We start from the raw sequence: 16,901 nt of genomic DNA, 5'->3' as shown, positions 1-16,901 counted from the left end.
ATTGTTAAGGAGGAAGAAAGAAGGGAATGGGAAGACTTAAAGAACCTGAAGTAATTTAAGATGCTAAAATTAATGACTGTTAGCTTCTGCTTTGGTGCTCATCCTAGCACCCTGAAGAACAATCAAGTATCTCAATTTTCTACTTAACCAGTACACTCCATGCAAATAATGGAAAACCATTCATGCAGGAGCAGCACAAGATGCCCCTTCCATCCACCTTTTGAGAAGAAGACAGGAATGTGTGGGTGCTTCCAAGCTGGGAATGGATCAAATAATTCCTTTGCTGAGCTGAACTCTGTGGAATGCTGCAGCAGGATTGGGGTTTGAGGTACTGGGGCTCACATTATGCTGTCCACTGCTGCCAGTATCAAGGTTTTGGAGTAAGGAATAGGGTATTGAAAGAGATTGTCTGTCTTTGGCACAGGGATAAGAACTATGTTTTATTAAGTAATGGTAGTACAGTACAAAAATATGATTGTATACAACCTTTGAAATACACGGCACCACTGAAAACAGCCTTTTCTCCTTTCATATGTTCCTTTCTTTTCATAAATATACATTGTAAATGGTTCTAAGGTTGTTTTTCTACCAGCACTGGGACATGAATTCTTTAAATCATAGTCAAGATAAAGGGAAGCCAACAGTGTAATTTGAATTATCTTTGCTTTGCAAAATGAAAGATCTTCAGAAGAATAAGCTTCCAGAAAGGTCTGAGGAAAACAAAGCCAAAAAAGTTCCTGTTTGGAGAATATGAGATTATTCAGCATTTGAAACTGTTTGATAGTTTTAGAAGCAAAGTCTCCCAGGCCTGACAAGCAAAGTCTTCTAGGAAAGGAGAATTAGGGCACCACCAGAGCCATGGAGGGAATGACCTGAGTGCTCCCAGGCAGCTGGTGCTTGGCCAAGGCCAAGGCTGAGCTCTGCAGATTGCAGCAGCCACGTGCTTGCTGCTCTGTCCTAGACCCTCTTCAGCGCCTCTCTGGCTTCCATGGCACTGGGATCCCAGATGGATCAAGTATTAAAGTGGGAGAAACCCTTCTACCTGATCAAAATATAGTAAGCTGGTTTTTTTTTTTTTTTTTTTTTTTTTTTTTTTTTTTTTTTTTTTTTTTTTTTTTTTTTTTTTTTTTTTTTTTTTTTCCATTCTGGACAATTATATTTATGTGTAAGGAAAAAGAATTCCTGCTCACAAAGCATTACATCTCCAGAAACACCTGGAAATAATATTTGGGATAAAGCTCTCTTTTTCCAAAGAAGCCAAGTGAATTAGGACCCAATTTTCTCTTTTTACTGCCAGACAACTGCTGTTTTATTCAGAGGTTTTGCTTCTGAGCCTCATTCTTAAGAAAAATAACAATTATGGAGTTAAATTCCATCAGTATACTGGGAAGTTACCGTGCAATATCAAACCCTGTGCATTCTTACTAATGAACATAATTGCTGGCACCATTAAAGCAGCCGACTTTAAAGATGAGATAAGTTATCAAAATGAGTTCTTTTGCAATACAGAGACTAAACACAACCTGGTACAGATGGAGGAAAACCTTTGATTTTGAAAACTACCCAGACCTGCCAGGGACAGTCTAAAGTCTTGTCTAGGTGGTGAAACTCTCTGGCAGGACATCCCTGGGACAGTTATCTCAGCACTGTCACACCTTCACCAAGATTCCCGTGTGTTTCCTGGTGGGGTGTGAGTGCTGCTCACTGTCACCCTGCAGGCAGCCCTGGGGCTGAAAAATGGCCCAAATGGAAACTGGCAGTTTATGGTGAGCATCAAATGTGCCCAGAGCTTGACAAAGCTGAACTGGAAGCCAAGGCAGGCTGGTAAGAGTGTGACTCTTATTTCAGTCCCTAAACTTCCATGGGCTCTACTGGCAGCTGAAGTATGGGCAAAAACCAGCATATTCCTGATGATTTTTAGTCCCTACATGCCTTATTCTGTGCCAGGAAGTGGCACTGGAGCTCTAGTGAAGCAGCAGCTGTGACACAACTGCATCTGCACCCAGGAGGTGCAGGATGAACACGGGATTCTCTGACGTACAGCTGGAGCAGAATGAAGTGGGGTGGAAATGTCTTCCTCCTCCTTGCTCTGCTCCTGCCCGCGGTGTTTGGGTTTGATGTAGGACCAAAGCTCAGCTAGGTGGGAAGATGGGGCGTGGGATTTGTTCACCTACAGGCAGCTCCTTTAGGAAGGAGCCCTGCTGTGCCCTGGAGAGCCAGCCCAGGTAGCCTGGTGGGACAGAAGGCGTGTGAGCCACGGCCTGATTGCCCCACTCCAAAGTGCAAGGTCCAGGCAGCGAGACAGGAGGCTTTTACCCAAATGACAGCAATTTGAGGTCATTCACCTGCATGAGGAAGGAGCTGTGGTGTGTGGGTTGCCAAGCCTCTGCTGTGCTGCCGGGCAGGGAAGGAAATTCCCTGGATTTGCCTTTCATCTCAGACAAGGACACGGCGTTTGAAGCAATCGCAAACCGCAGCTGGCACAGCCGGCCCTGCGCACGCGGGGAGAGTTCAATAATTCAGCAAAAAAGCCCAGAGCCAGCAGCAGACTTGGGCTCCAGCCAAGGCTCGGGACGTTGCCCCAGCATCAAATAACGCCTCTGCTTGAGATCTCCCTGCCTGGGAAAGCACCGTCTGCCAGGGGAAGGAGAAATCCTCAGCCCACAGGTTTTCTGCTGCTCCAGCGGAGGGAAAGGACTGATGTGCTGGCTCATGCTCCCACCGCGTGACCTGGTGACCTGTCCCTGTCTCAGCAGTACAAAGGGACTCAGAAAACTGGGTGGCCTTTGCCAAAACATTTGCCCTTGTCCACACAGTGACAGCTGTGGTTTGTATATTTTTTTTCTTCTTTTTTTCCTCTTGCTATTTTTGTCCGTTGTTTCTTTCTTTCCTTTTTTTTTTTTTTTCTTTTCTAAATTTTTTTTTTCCTCTTAAACGAAAGTGTTTTTAGTGCTGGTGAAAGGTGCTGAATGGCAGCCGTGGAGATGGATGTCCCTCTACCCAGCCCCAGCAAGTCCTCTGGTGTTTTTTTCTGGTGTTTCTCCTCCTGGCAGCATCCCTGTGCAGGACAGCTGCAGGTCTCAGGCTCCCTTGTCCTCTCACCTTATTCTTTCTGTGCTGGTTGGGATACCTATGGCTAAGCATGACTTCACCCTCCCATCCCAGGCTTGGGTGCTGCTGACCTGGGCCAGGCTGGACCTGGCAGTGCCCCAGGGCACTTTGCTGGGAGCTCTTGCAGCCTCTGCAGGAGGGAGCTGTGTACTCCCACAGCAAGCAGCAGATCCACAGCCCAGCTCAGCTCTGCTCCCATCCTGAGCAGGAGAGGGAGGAGAGTGGATGCAACCTGTGGGTGCCACTTTTCTCTCTGCCTTCTTTTGGTGCCTAACCCAGACTTGACCCCAAGTGCTTCAGTGCAGACTGATTGTCTCTTCCTTGGTGCTCTCTTTCACCTCTCTCTCTAAAGTGCAAACGAACACAACGGAGTCCCCCGGGTGCAGCAGCCAGCTCACACCCAGGGGCCCAGAGGGACAAGTGGGACATCAAGCCCTTGGCTTGCCCACAGGCCCCAAGCCAGGCTTTCAAGTAACACCCTAGAGGTGCTTGGTACATTTCTACCCACCCCAAACACCAATGCCAACCTGTGCTACCTCTTGGGCAAAGAGAAACCCCTTTGCTCATGCCTTCCCACCTCCCTCCCCCCTGTCCCCATCCCCTCCAAGCTGTGCCAGCCTCCCCCATCTCTCTGCCAGGCAGCAGAGAGGGGCAAAGCAGCCTGCTCCATCTTCCCATCCATGTTCAAGGTAAATGCAGCACCAAAATAGATACAAAAATAGAATTTTGGGTCCATTGGCCCAGCTTCACTATTAATATAACTGCTATGAAATGTCAGAAAATAAAAGCTGCTCTCTCTATACACACCTGCCCCCCACCCCCCTTACTGACAGTATTGCCACACGCCCGGTCCTGTCAAAACAAGGCATCAAGATGCCTGTTTTCTCTACATTTTAAATACAATTGCTTCCATCCCCCCATTGTAAACAAACATGGCAGAAAGGGGTTTGGAAAAAAAAAAAGAACAAACAAACAAACAAAAAAACTATTTTAAAAATCCTTCATCGTTTCTAGTGTTCTGAACAATATTTCTGCCTCCTGGGACTTGAATCCTGCCAGGTTGTTTAAAAGGACAGAAAGTACCTGTGATTTCTGATGAAGGCCCTGATGTCCTTCTCGGGTTTCCTTTGGATGCTCTCTGGTGGGGATGACAGAGATAATGTATTTGCTTTCCTCTATGCAAAAGTCACAAAGTGTTTGATCGGCAAACCCGTGACTAAAAAAAGTAAATATATAAAATAAACAGCAATCCACAGACTCTTTCTTAGGTTTCCCCATCTATCCACTTTTCAAAGTGCAAAACCTAGAGAAGCACAGAATGATTTTCTTGAGGTGTTTTTCCCCTTTTGTTAGGGCTTTTTCCCCCCACGTGCTTGACTGGAATGGCCTTTCTACAGCAAAAGTCAGATAAAGCATAATTGCAGTAGTTTCTGCACATGGAATCATGAATCATTCCAGTGACTTGAGAATCTAAGCTGTTAATAGGCTAAAAAAAGGAAATTTTTTTTGTTGGTCTTTTTTTTTTCTTTTGTTTTCTTTTTGCATTATAATTAAGCATGAATATATATTACTATATTACACTGCTTGGATTGCTGGAGCAATCCACATCTTCCTATGCTGTAAAACTAACTCCCACCCTGCACTCCCCAGATCAAGAGCTTCTTTTCTCCTCCCTGTGCCAGATACCCTCAGTTCACATGATTAAAAGTCCCTCCCAGCCTCCCTCCCTTTTTTTTTTGTGTTTTTTTTTTTTTTAGTAGATATTGCCGCATTCTTAAATTCATGCATTGCTGCATTGCTATTGCACATATATAAAGGACTGCTCGCTCCCTCCCGCCTGCTCCCCTCCCCTCACTGGTTGTGCACATCCTCTCTGCGGACTATCTTGTAGATGATCCAGTAGAAGATGTTGAAGATGAGGAAGGCCATGGGGAAGCCGATGCGGGAGATCTTGTCAATCTTCTTGGCTCTCTGGATGAAGAGCTTCCTCATCTCCTCGGGGGAGCGGGACGGCGGCGGCACCGGGTTGGCCGTGTTGTTGTTGTTGGCTCCCTTGACAGAGATGCCATCCTTGGCTTGTAGACAGGCTGGCCCCATCCCGTAGGCGGTGAAGTTGAACCTGCCTTCACCAGCTTCGTCCTCCTGGAACAGATTGAGCATGGGACTCTACTTAAAATGAGATATAGACAGTGCACCCTCGCTATAAGGCTCTCCGCTGACAGCGTCCTGCTCTGCACGGGAAAGATGCTCCCACCACGCCCCATCCTTGGCACCCTTGGGCAAACCCCCTGCTCTTGGGAGATCAGCCTTATAGAGGGGTGCCAGCTGTGTGATGCACAGATGCAAATCAGGGGATCCACGCACCCCGTGGAGAACAGGACTGACTTCCACCCCGTAGAGGTCTTTGACCTATTGAAGGGTTTGTGGCACTGCTTTCATTTTTCCAATTGCATCCCCTGTTTTGCTTCTGCCTCTCCCTATCCCCCCCCCCACCTCCTATCAGCACCTTCTTTGCTTTGCCTGTGCAGTTTCAGCTTGCCCAGAAGGAGTGGGCTCCATGTAACTCACGTAGCCAAAGCTGCAGCTGCTTCCTACAGAGTTACATGGATGTGCAGGAGCCAGGAGCTGTCCAGGAAAAGAGCTCTGCAGGCAGCGTGCAACCAGCCCTCACTCGCCTGCCCACGGCACCCCACAGCCATCCCCAGGAGCCAGCTTTTAGGTGAGGAACTCAACTGTCCTTCTGTAGGCCAGTGGTAAGACATGGCTGCTGGTGGTAATGCCAATTATTGAGAAAAAAATATAATTTGTGTGCTAATCTAAAGGCAAACAGTGTTGCTGTTTGTTTTTTTTGTGAATGCTTTGCTGGAATCCCAGAATGATTGGGCCTTATTTTATTGAACACAGGGATGTAATGACAGGGAAAACTAAGTCTGGTCCAAGTAATTCAGGTAGTGATTTGCAGAGGCAGAGTCAGAATCTGAAGTCTCTTGACTTCAGGTCGCCAAGGCTAATTGTAGAGCAGTGGCACTAATTAATCATTAACAGAGGCTGATCCATGCTGTGTCCCCCAACACTGACCTAGCAGCCCCCTCCCTTGTAGCTGCCTGCCCACTGTGCCCTGCTGCCCCTTCCCCTGTCCTTTGATGAGTGTCTTTTCTGGATGGCCCCTGCATCCCATGGGCAGCTGCATGGGATGAGGAGCAGGACACAGAGGACACTGCCATATCTGAGCAAAACAAAACTACCTAAATGAAATCAAGATCTGGCTTTCTGCAATACTCAGAGCTTATGGACCTTCTCATCATGTCTGTAATGCAGGGGTTCAGGTAAAACTGCCTCTGCTCTTTTCCCATTGCACAAACAAACACTGGCCCATGTCTGGCTTAACCTAAACCACTCAGTCCTTAATTTACTGAATTTTTTTATCTTTTCATTGCTGAGGGGCCACTGGCTGGGACATTGTTTTGGCCACTGTGGCTTTGTTTTGGTGAGTGGTGTAGCAGGGTTAGAGAAGACAACAGTGCCTTTTTCAAGGTGCCATGTCAAAGGAGAAAGGCAAAGATCACCAGCCACACTGGGAAATATACTCCATGGAAATATATTCCAAATACACTCCATGTGGGTGCAATGATGGTGTCATGTTAGCCAGACTGGTCCATACCACTGCAACATGTCACTTTTTTTTAGCCTGGTGTGTCATGCCTAAACCAGTCAGAGCTACCCAGACAAGTCAGGACATCAGGACAGAGCAATTAGTGCCTTTGGCAGCTGTATTAGCCCATTTACATATTAGCAGTCAGCTTAGTTTTCTGATGAGCTTGCAAACCTTGTTCACTTAGCTTTTCCAAGTGTTTTTGTTTATGCTTTGCTCCAATTAAATAGCTGTGAGATTGAGCAGGGACTGTGCTAACAGCCTTGTGTTCAGTGGAACAGCTCTGGCAAATATCTCTTAAACTGGTCTGTGTATTAGTGGCTTTCTTTTCCTTCTTACTGTTTTATCAACTGACTGATCTGCATACAACAGCACAGATCCAGAGACGGGATGCTTGAATATAGATGAAGAGATAAATGCATTTTGGAGGCACCCATGTGGGTGGGTTTAGCTCTGCCTCTGTTCAGCTGCATCTTCTGAACTAAAGCTTTGTTGATTTTGGGATGGCAGAGCCCTGTTCTGGTCAAACAAAATCAGTGGGTGCTGGGGGTCTCATCTGTTACTTCTTTTCCCTTGCATTTGTCCAACACTTTTCACCCCGGGTCCTGACTGAGTTGAGCACAAATGAACAGTTTTCTCCTGTTTTGCAGATAAATCTAGAAAAATACAGGGATTCCTGCCCCTCAGCCTCCACTTCCTCCTGGAATTGTAGCAGTTCTGCAAGCATACACTGTGAACGGCTGCAGGACAGGTTAGACCCTGGGAAAGACTTTTAATGGCTGGGACATTGAAACAATGGAATGGGAGAAGGTTTCTGGATGGGATGGATCATGGAAAGTAGATTTGCATCAGCAAAATTGTCTTTGTTTTTTGTCTCCTAGAAAATGTATTGGTTTTTAAACCTCTCCCAAGGGCAGCCTCTTGGGCCTGGTGCAGAAATTTTGCTAACCCCTTTCCTGATTCTACCACTTATATAGGGATAATTTTTAAGTGCCTTTGGCCTTGTGATCACAGCCACCTTTTTGTTTCTTTCTAATGTGATCTGTGAGGTGAGATATTTGCTGTAGGAGCCCAGGCTGGGGAGCTGTCAGAGCTGCGTGCATGCTCAGATTGGGATTGGGATCAGCCACGGCAGGTAAGCATGGAGCAGGCTAAGGCTCAGAATAAAGCTCTTTCCTTCCAGGAGGAATTTGCAGTCAGTCTGAGAAGCAGATGCTTTTGAACATGGAGATGGCAGAGACAAAAGAGGTGTCACTTACCTCTGGGCTACTGCAGGCTGTTGTGTTGGGGGTGCTGCTCTCTGCCAGACACCCCTCACTCCTCCCTGCCTGCCTCCCCCAGCCCTGGCTGCAGCTGCTGGGGAGGACAACTCACACCAGAACATTGCTGTGTGACACATGTCCTGTTGAGAACAACCCTTTTGGCTAACAAAACCCAGCTTGCTGGACTCCTGGGGTCAGCAGGCTGTTAGAACAGGCACAATCCATTGAGGCAGCTCTGCTTTTTGGTGTGTGAGCCTCCTTAAAATCTGACCAGACACTGGGGACTTCCCTGGGGGCTAGTGGCTTGGTTCAGTTGACCATGGCGTTCTGCTAGGACACATTTCACTGTGTCCTTCATGCTTTATGTATTACCTTATGATGCCTCCTCTTCCTTCTGAACCTGAGCAGCTCTTTGTGCTGCCGAGACACGAAGTTGACGGCAGCGTATTCCAGAAGGGCAGAGAACACAAACAGCAAGCACACAGCCATCCAGATGTCTATGGCCTTCACATAGGACACCTAGGAGTCAGAAAAAGAGACAGAAATGGGGTGGTTTCCTTACCCAAATGCATTTTTAGTTGGTGTTTTATGTGGCTGACATCTGTTCTTGGATACCAGGATCACGCTCATTTAACGTGAACGTGTTATCAGGTCACTGAAACTCCTCACAGGCTCTTAAGTAGCAATAATTCCACAGCCTTTAATTTATTCAGGCCTTGATTGTGATTGTTTATATGCAAGAAAATTAGTAATCCACAACGCCAGAAGCCCTTCATAAAGTAAAATTCAGTACTGTTATAAAAGTAGGATGGTCAAGTGACTAAAAAGCTAAAATATAGAGTGCACATCCACCTGTGGTTGTTGTAGGGGTTTGTAAAGTACAGAGCTCCTGGTTACTGGGAGTTGTGGTGAGTGCTGAATCTTAGGGGAAGTTGTGCTGCTAGTCATAGAGAATATAAAATCTTTTCAGGATGGGGCTGGAATTTGCTCTGTTTGTCCTTACACAGGAATTGTGCAAAGGCAGCAGGAGCAACTGTGTAGGGATTTCCTTAGGTGCTGTCCCCAAAAGGGGCACGATTTCCCTGGTGTTCCAAGGGTGTTCCCCACCTTGGGCAGTGATGCTCGGGAGCCAGAGCTCTGCGTGGTCATGGTGAGCACGGTGGTGATCCCCAGGCCCACACGAGCAGGTGCAGCATCCATGTTGATCCAGAAGGAGATCCAGGACAGGATGACAATGAGAAGGCTGGGGATGTACATCTGGATCAAGTAATAGCCCATCTGCCTCTCCAGGTGGAAACGAGCTTCTATACAGGTGAATTTGCCTGAGGAGGATGGGAGACACATGGGAGGTTATTGGTAAGGCACAGTGAGCCTCCTGTTCTCAGCCAGTGTCTGGGGATTTTCCTTTTCCTTGTGTTGTCTAAACCAGAGTCTTACAGGGGGGAAATGAGCAGCTGCTGCCCAGGGCATGTAGTGATAGGACAAAGGGAAATGCCTTTAAACTGAAAGAGAGAAGATTTATATTAGATATTAGGAAAAATTATTCCTTGTGAGGGTGGGCAGGCCCTGGCACAGGTTGCCCAGAGCAGCTGTGGCTGCCCCTGGATCCCTGGAAATGTTCAAGGCCAGGTTGAACAGGGCCTGGAGCAACCTAGGACAGTGAAACCTATCCCTACCCATGGCAGGGGGTTGGAGCAAAATGGTCTTTAAGGTCCCTTCCAACCCAAACCATTCCAGGATTCTATGAACATTAACACAGCACAGAAAACCTTTTGGCAGTATTTCCTTTGTCACTTAAATTTCAAAGACAAAAGAAGGTTCTAGGAGAGAAGATCCCAGCCAAACACCCTTGAATTAATGCAGATGTTACCGGGGACAGGAGGGCTTTGCACATTTATGTCCGTTAGCTTTTCATTTGCCATACATGTTTCCACATGTCTGTCATCTCTGGAAGTGTGGGACAAGGCCAGAATGCCATCAGACAGAGCAAGACATTGGCAAATGCACAGCCCTGAACTCCTCTCTACTGAACCCCTCAGTTAAGGGTTAACAGCACTGACCTGTGTTGTAGTGCTTGGTGCAGTATCTCAAGTCTTTTTCTTCTTTGAGGATAAACTGAGGCAATGTCAGCCCGTCAGCAACTTGCACTGCTCCTTTTTCTTGCCACTCAAATATGAGATCATTCATTGTGTAGCCAACTGTTGAGAGGAAGGGACAATTGTCACATGAATCACATTCAATACTGGTCTGGAAAGGGACAGTGTTGCAGAAGAGAGCTTGGAGGCAGAGGTTCATCCTGGCCCTCCTGACAGTGCTGTCATGAGTGGGATTTAGGTTGAGGCAAAACTTCTTGTTAATTTGGTAAGAGGCAGGGCAACCACCTCCACTGGAGCTGCAATGGATTTTCTGCAATAAATAACATTTTTTTCTTGAATTTGGCTTGCTGAACTGTTTTCTACTGTTTCCAACTTGAATGCTTTCTCTGGAAGAAGCTTATCATCTTTCCCTCCTTCGGGATAAGCAACATGTACAAGTGGCAGATGTTCATCCAGAGAGAAAAAATCCCACTTGCAGCTGAATGCACTTTCACCTCTCCTGCAAAGTGAAAGGCCAATGTAAAATGAGCAAGCTGGGGCTCCTCACATGGGATCTTACGAGGTTTGGCTTCTCTAGCAAATGTCACATGCGCTGAATGAATGGAAAATCCTAAGCAAGAGGTTTTCGAGCAAGCCTCCAGTGAAGGATGGGCTGGGGGTGTGCTGCAGCTGGGAGAGGAGATGGCAGGGGAGAGCAGCAGGGAAAAGAGGTTTTCTCCTCTCTGAAATGTGCACAGGACTCACAGCTTTCCAGCTGCATGATGCACGTCTGGACGTCCATGGGGAAGTTCTTCAGGTCCATGGGGCAGGCCAGAGTCAGCGTGATCCTGAGGAGAGAAGAGAGCACAGGGAATGGCAAACAGCGGGCTCTGCTGAGGGCTGAGCTGGGGGAATGACTGATCATCCCCCTCTCCCCTGCCTTGCCTCTCCCTCTGGAGCTGGAAAGCAGCAGAAGTGCTGAACATGTGAGTCTGTGACACCATTCCCAGCAGAGCCTGCTGCTCGTTTCAGTGCAGTGCTGTTTGAGGCTGCGCTTGTGAGTTCCCTCACAAACAGTTCTGCTGCTTTTCCTGTCCTGCCTCAGGTTCACAGCAGGCTGGGTCAGCAGAGAGCCCAAGCCCACTCTCTGGAACCCCCAGAGGTATTTCTAGAGACTGGCACTGCTCATAAATCTCTGAAAAGAACATTTGTGTATGATAAAAAGCCACCACAAAGAAGTTTGATCAAGATCATATGCTTGTGTGTAGGGAAAGAAATACTTCAGTGGAATTTTCTGCAGGGAAAATGCCTTGTGCTAAGCCAGTATGAACTCCTGTACCTTCCTGAATTCCTGCAGAGCCCTTGAGACCTCTATTTCTGTCTCCATTTCCCACTAGGTGCAGGCTGCATTTTCTGTGTTATATTGCTGTGCTGCTCTGAACCATGATCTACGCTTAAAATGTTTGGTTGGTTCAACAAGCTGATACTAAATGATTTGCTGCAGATAGTTAGACTTGAGTTATTTGGTTTGATAATGTTGAAAATGTTGTTCCCTGAAGTGTTTAGGGTTTTCAGCTTTTTGACTTGATCTAGAAATAGCAGAATTACACAGGGGACAGAAATTGAATTTTCCTATCATCAGACCTACAAGAAACTTATCAGGAGGGAAAGATACTTTAAGTTAAAATCTTATGTTGTTAGAAATTCTCAGCTTGAGTTTAGAGGCGTGTTGGGACAAAAGATGTGACAATGTCCACCTTCTTGTAAATGCCTTGACTGGAGTTTGATTATTGCTAGTAGTAGCAAAGAACCAGAAAAAAAAAATAGAAAATGGCAGAGCACACTATAGAGATTTTTCCTTTTAAAGGGAAAGACTATTTCTCCTTCTGGAAACTCCTTGAATTTACAGTGTGCTTTTCTTTCTTTTTCATTTTCGCAGGAAAATGTACTTATAGAGAAACTTATATTTCATTCAGAGATGAGTGAGATAGGATAGTTGTTCTTTTTAAACAAGAACTGAAGTATTTTCACGTTTTTGCCTTGAAAATGGTGATTTTCCCATGCTCCCTGCTCAGCCATTGCTCTGCTTGGCAGAACAACCCCAGGGCGGGGGCACCCTGTGTCCCTCTGCCCCTGCAGACCCCTGGAACAGGACTCTGTGCCATGCTCACTGCCAAGCTGCTGCTGTTAGTTTTGCTCCCTGCCTGGCTTTTAAAGCAAAGAACTGTGAGGTTTCCCCATTCAGCCAACACACGTGGCAATTCTCTTCTTGTTTTGGCCATCAGGTCTTTGGGCTGGAACCACCCTGGTGTTTGGAGGAGGCCATCTACTTTGCAGCATTAAGGTGTTTATTTCCCATTTTACAACTCCACACTGCTTTTTCTTCCCATTGCTGCCACTGGGAGCTGCAGTGTGGGATGGGGTGTGTGTTCCACAGGCAAATTTACATTATACATGAGGTAAAAAGCTCTTAAATACAGAGTTAAACTGTCCCAGTCTGAGCCTGTGAAGTTTGATCTTAATTTCATGGTTTAAAATAAAGTGTGAATGGGGTTGGAAATGAAGGTAGGGGTTAAGGTTGATTTCCTCTGGGAAATTCAGTGTAATTAGTTCAATTTTGCTGGTGGACTCTTGGATCTAGCAATAAAAGGGTAACTGGGAACAACTAAGCTGAGACAAAGCCATGGGGCTCTACTTAGCATTTTTCCTGATTTTCTTTTTTTCTTTTTTTTTTTTTTTTTTGGGTCAGGAAATGCTGCAGCTTGGAAAACAGAGTGTTCATGAGCTTTTATTGTTTTCACACAGCACAGCTGTTTTTAGGCTTGTACAAGCATAAGATATCTGGAGTAATTTTACATTAGGGATGGTAAGGAATCTACTACAAGCAGAAGTCCTTGAACTGAAAGAGGTGAAGATGAGTTAAATTCCATCCCAGACCAAGCTTCTGTCTCAATATGCTTTAGCATATGTCCCTTTCTGTCACATTCACATTTTCTGAAAAATCCCTTCACCCTGGATTTTTCTCCTGAGAAGCTGAAAAGCCTCAGAGAAAAAAAAAAAACCCAATAATTATCTCATTTACTACTCCTGTGTTTTACGCCTTTAAAATGTGCTTAGAAATTGTTTATCCACAGGTGATTGTTTCATTGGTTTCTGCTGTGAGTTATTTTGACTTGTTAGCCAGTCAGTGCCAAGCTGTGTTGAGACTCTCTCTAGAGTCATGAGTTTTCATTATTATCTTTTTAGTCTTCTGTAAGTATCCTTTCTGTATTCTTTAGTATAGTATAGTGCTCTTTAATATAATATAGTATCATAAAATAATTAATTAGCCTTCTAAGAACACAGAGTCAAATTCATCATTCCTTCCTTCAACGAAGCACCCCACAAATACAATACTTTCCCACCACATTGCTTCATCCCTGCTAATTGAATGATCTCACACCTTAAAAACCCCTAAATTTCTCCTTTCCAGCAGCATGCCAAAGTTTTGGACGACCTTGGTGGAGTCTCCTCACCGGATGCTGTAGAGGACGTTGCCGTTCCGGGAGATCCTCAGCAGCTTGTTGTCCGTGGTAATCTCGTGGAAATGGGCTCCTTTCTCGTTAGCAAAGAACAGGTCAGGCTTCCAGATGGAGTCCAGCATGGAGGGGTCCAGGTCCAGGGAGTCGTCGGGGTACTCGTTGTAGGCCAGCCGGGGGTCGTTCCACTGCTGCCGCAGGAAGATGTTCACCCTGTAATCCTGCACACAGACACACAGCAGAGCTCAGAACAGCCTCAAGGTGCTGGCAGCTGGGGAGCACACACAAAACCATCCTAAAATGAGCCAGACCAAGTCCAGGCCTATGGCTCCCAAGCTATGCCAAGTGTTTTTGGTATTATTCCTCAAAGAACTGTTATTAATTTATAGCTTCATAGCTTACAGCTATGGCATAGCATGAGCAGCTGCCTGTCCCTGCATCCCTCTGCTACAGCAATTGTCAGCTGTGTGGGAAGGGCCAGGACCTCTCTGTCTGGACCCTGGGGCTGCAGAGGCGAAGAGCAGTTGTGGACAGCAGAATAACCACTGTCAGCAGGAGGAGGTTCTAGAGGGGAAGGAAACTGAAACCAGCTTCCATCAGTGCTGAACTGTCCCATATTGTGACTATCAGCTCCCCCAGCACTTGGAAAGGAAAAGGCACAGGGAGACAGATTGTCCATGAAAGAGAAATTCCCTGTGTGTCTGCTAATACAAGGATAACTCAGATGAGCTGATGGGAGCAGCTGCCCTTGGTTGGAGTTTATGAGCAGGAGAGGGATATGCATGAAGTCTGCTCTCCTAATCCTGAGCGTTCTGAGTTCCCCTCTCTAATGTCAAAATGTCATAAATGCAACAGATTTTATAGGGTGACCATCTTCCTTAATTGGATATTGTCCCTCAGCACTATGCAAAATTATAGTTGCTCCATAACCACAAGTCTTACAGCTCCCCTAAATTCCCCAGGTCAAGGCTGGCTGCTGAGGCTGAGTTCAGACACTACTGGAAAATTAGGGGCAGTTTCTCTTCTCCCTGTCTGACCAACATCTTCTCATGCTCCTTTTCTTCTGACTTTCACATAAGAAAGTGAGCCAACAAATTGAAATGGGGAGAGGAGGTGCCAGCTATCAGGAGAGGGATGAAAGCTCCACAACCATAAATTAATTGACATTTTCTAAGTATAGAGGCAGACTGCATCTGAACAGCAGCATATAATAAACCAATTCCACTGCCCAGGCCCAAATGAATAGTCCTTCTCATGATTAAGGGTTTATTTGCTGCCTTTCTAATATAAATGTACTTTGAAGACTTTTATTGGGACACAGTTAATGGAGGGTGTCTGATGTGCTTGCTGCTGTCTGAAACCTGCTGCAGGCACTTGGTGAGAGGCTCCCCTCACTCTGACCCCAGCTCTGTTCTTTCCCTCTGGAGAGCACAGAGCTCTGAAGGGTGCCTGTGTAGGACAGACTTTCTGATGCTGCTGCCTCAAGAGCTCACTTAGCTGTGAACCTACAGCCTCTTGTCAACAAGGACACAACTCTCGTGGTGTCCAGAGGCACTGGAGGGTTGGGAGAGGATGTTGCAGTAAGGTGGAAAAATCATAAAGAAAGGCTTCATAAAATCAAGCCTGCTCTCCTGGAACCAGTGTTGGCCTTGTCAAAGTTAGCACTTTGCAAGTTCTCATGTGAAAGCAATCTTGGTGGGAGCAGTTTGTTAACATAACAATCTATTCCTGGGTAAAAACACCTTGCACCTGTGTAAACTGGTTTTACACCTTAGATAGAAACATGAAAACTGTCCCTTATGAACAACTTTCCCTGCACATACACACTGAGAGTTTGAGTGACCAATAAATAGAGTATAACAACTTGTTACTAACCAAAAAAAGTTGGCAAGAAAACTACTTACCAATTGGAGTCCCACACAAGGTCTGTAAAACTGTATAAAAAGGAGTTATTTGAATAAAGGATGGATTTTTTCCACCATAAAGAAAACGGAGTCCTGTGTGGTTTATTCCCATAAGAGGATTGTGTTGGGTGCTCTGTGTTTTGGACGAGGCACTTCTTAGCCAAGCACATGGTCTGGAATCTGTTTCAGGCCACTTGGTGCCATCTGCACCCTCAGAGCACAGGAGCTGCTAATGACATTAATGATTGTGACAACAGCAAATGAACCACGGACTTGATGCTAAAAGGAGCAGACCTCTGAGCACCAAAAAGAGTTGCAACTCTCTTTCTTTCTGCTGATATTCCAAGTGTCACCTTCACAAGTCCTAGTGCATCCCTCTGACTTAATTATTCGTCTCTGTCGACCCTGGATAATGTGTCTGGAGGAAATGTGAATAGCTGGGGACAGCTGGGGACCAGGGTCTCAGCATGGGGCCAGCCCATCATGCAAGCCTGGAAAAGGAAAGGAACCATCAATTCCCACCTTCCACAGCAGGCAGCAGCTCCCAGAGCTACCTGTATGTTTTCAGTTCTCTCTTTTCTCTGCATCAAGATCTGCAGCCATTGCAGTCAGGGGAAATCAATGTCACTGACCTAATAGGTAGAAAGCAAAAGGTTGTTTTGCTTATTCAGCTACAAAAAAGCTGGATGCTAGCAGGTCAGCTCCAGTTTGGGACTTTTGTCATGTACAACACAAATTAAACTCATGTTTGGAAGAAACTTCAGTGGTAGCTGCCCAGAAGTGTGCTCAGCCTGATGGAGTAGTAGAAGGGGGGAGGGAATGGAGCCAAATTCCCTCCAACAGCCTGAGTTACTGTGGGTAAGCTTTGTCAATGGAGTAAATTCACTGCTTCAGCTCCAAAACTTGCCAAAAGGACAGGGAAGGGTGGGACAGGAGGTGCTGAATGGTTTATGTTGCCACCACAGGAACAGACCACAGGCAGAATGATATCCATAATCTTTGTAACCATGAGGAAGCATCTCAATTAAACACAAATGAAAATTAACCTCTTACAGTGAGAAGGGCCCCTCTAACTCACCTCCAGAGTGACAGTGTCCTGTCCTGATGAACTGCTGAGAGCAGTCCAGGGGCACCTTGTGAATGGGTGGTGGGAGGAACTGCACCCCCTCCACCCCAGGGATGTGCAGCAGTGTGGGGAGTAACTCTGGCTTGTTTTACCCTGTGTTCCTCCTTTGGAGACAAGTGTTAGCTGTGGATGTTTTTTTTTTGTTTTGGAATACAGAAAACAAGTCATTTATGTTGTGATATAAAAAAGGCAAGGATGAAGAAATATGGTACATGCACTGAATGCAATTCTCTGGCTTTGCCATTTCAGGACA

The 16,901-nt window shown here is 46.1% G+C and overlaps 1 protein-coding gene across 2 annotated transcripts in view; it reads right to left on the bottom strand.

Moving 5' to 3' along the window:
• Positions 1-4,962: 4,962 nt before the first annotated feature.
• The window catches only part of GLRA1 (glycine receptor alpha 1), a 37,093-nt gene continuing 25,154 nt past the window's right edge, over positions 4,963-16,901 (bottom strand). Inside the window, exons 4-9 of one of the 2 annotated variants that reach the window (XM_041397738.1) lie at positions 13,616-13,839; positions 10,866-10,948; positions 10,086-10,223; positions 9,133-9,347; positions 8,398-8,544; positions 4,963-5,277 (exon numbers count right to left, since the gene is read on the bottom strand). In XM_041397738.1, coding sequence (XP_041253672.1) covers positions 4,963-5,277; positions 8,398-8,544; positions 9,133-9,347; positions 10,086-10,223; positions 10,866-10,948; positions 13,616-13,839 — 1,122 coding nt within the window. The remainder of the gene's footprint in view (positions 5,278-8,397; positions 8,545-9,132; positions 9,348-10,085; positions 10,224-10,865; positions 10,949-13,615; positions 13,840-16,901) is intronic. The other variant, XM_041397739.1, reaches the window with a different exon arrangement.

The sequence above is a fragment of the Onychostruthus taczanowskii genome, unplaced genomic scaffold, assembly GCF_017590055.1.
Source record: "Onychostruthus taczanowskii isolate IOZ18803 unplaced genomic scaffold, ASM1759005v1 scaffold14, whole genome shotgun sequence".
In the NCBI taxonomy this organism is placed as follows: Eukaryota; Metazoa; Chordata; class Aves; order Passeriformes; family Passeridae; genus Onychostruthus; species Onychostruthus taczanowskii.
Note: the sequence above shows the minus strand (reverse complement) of the source record. Positions and strands in the feature narration are given on the sequence as shown.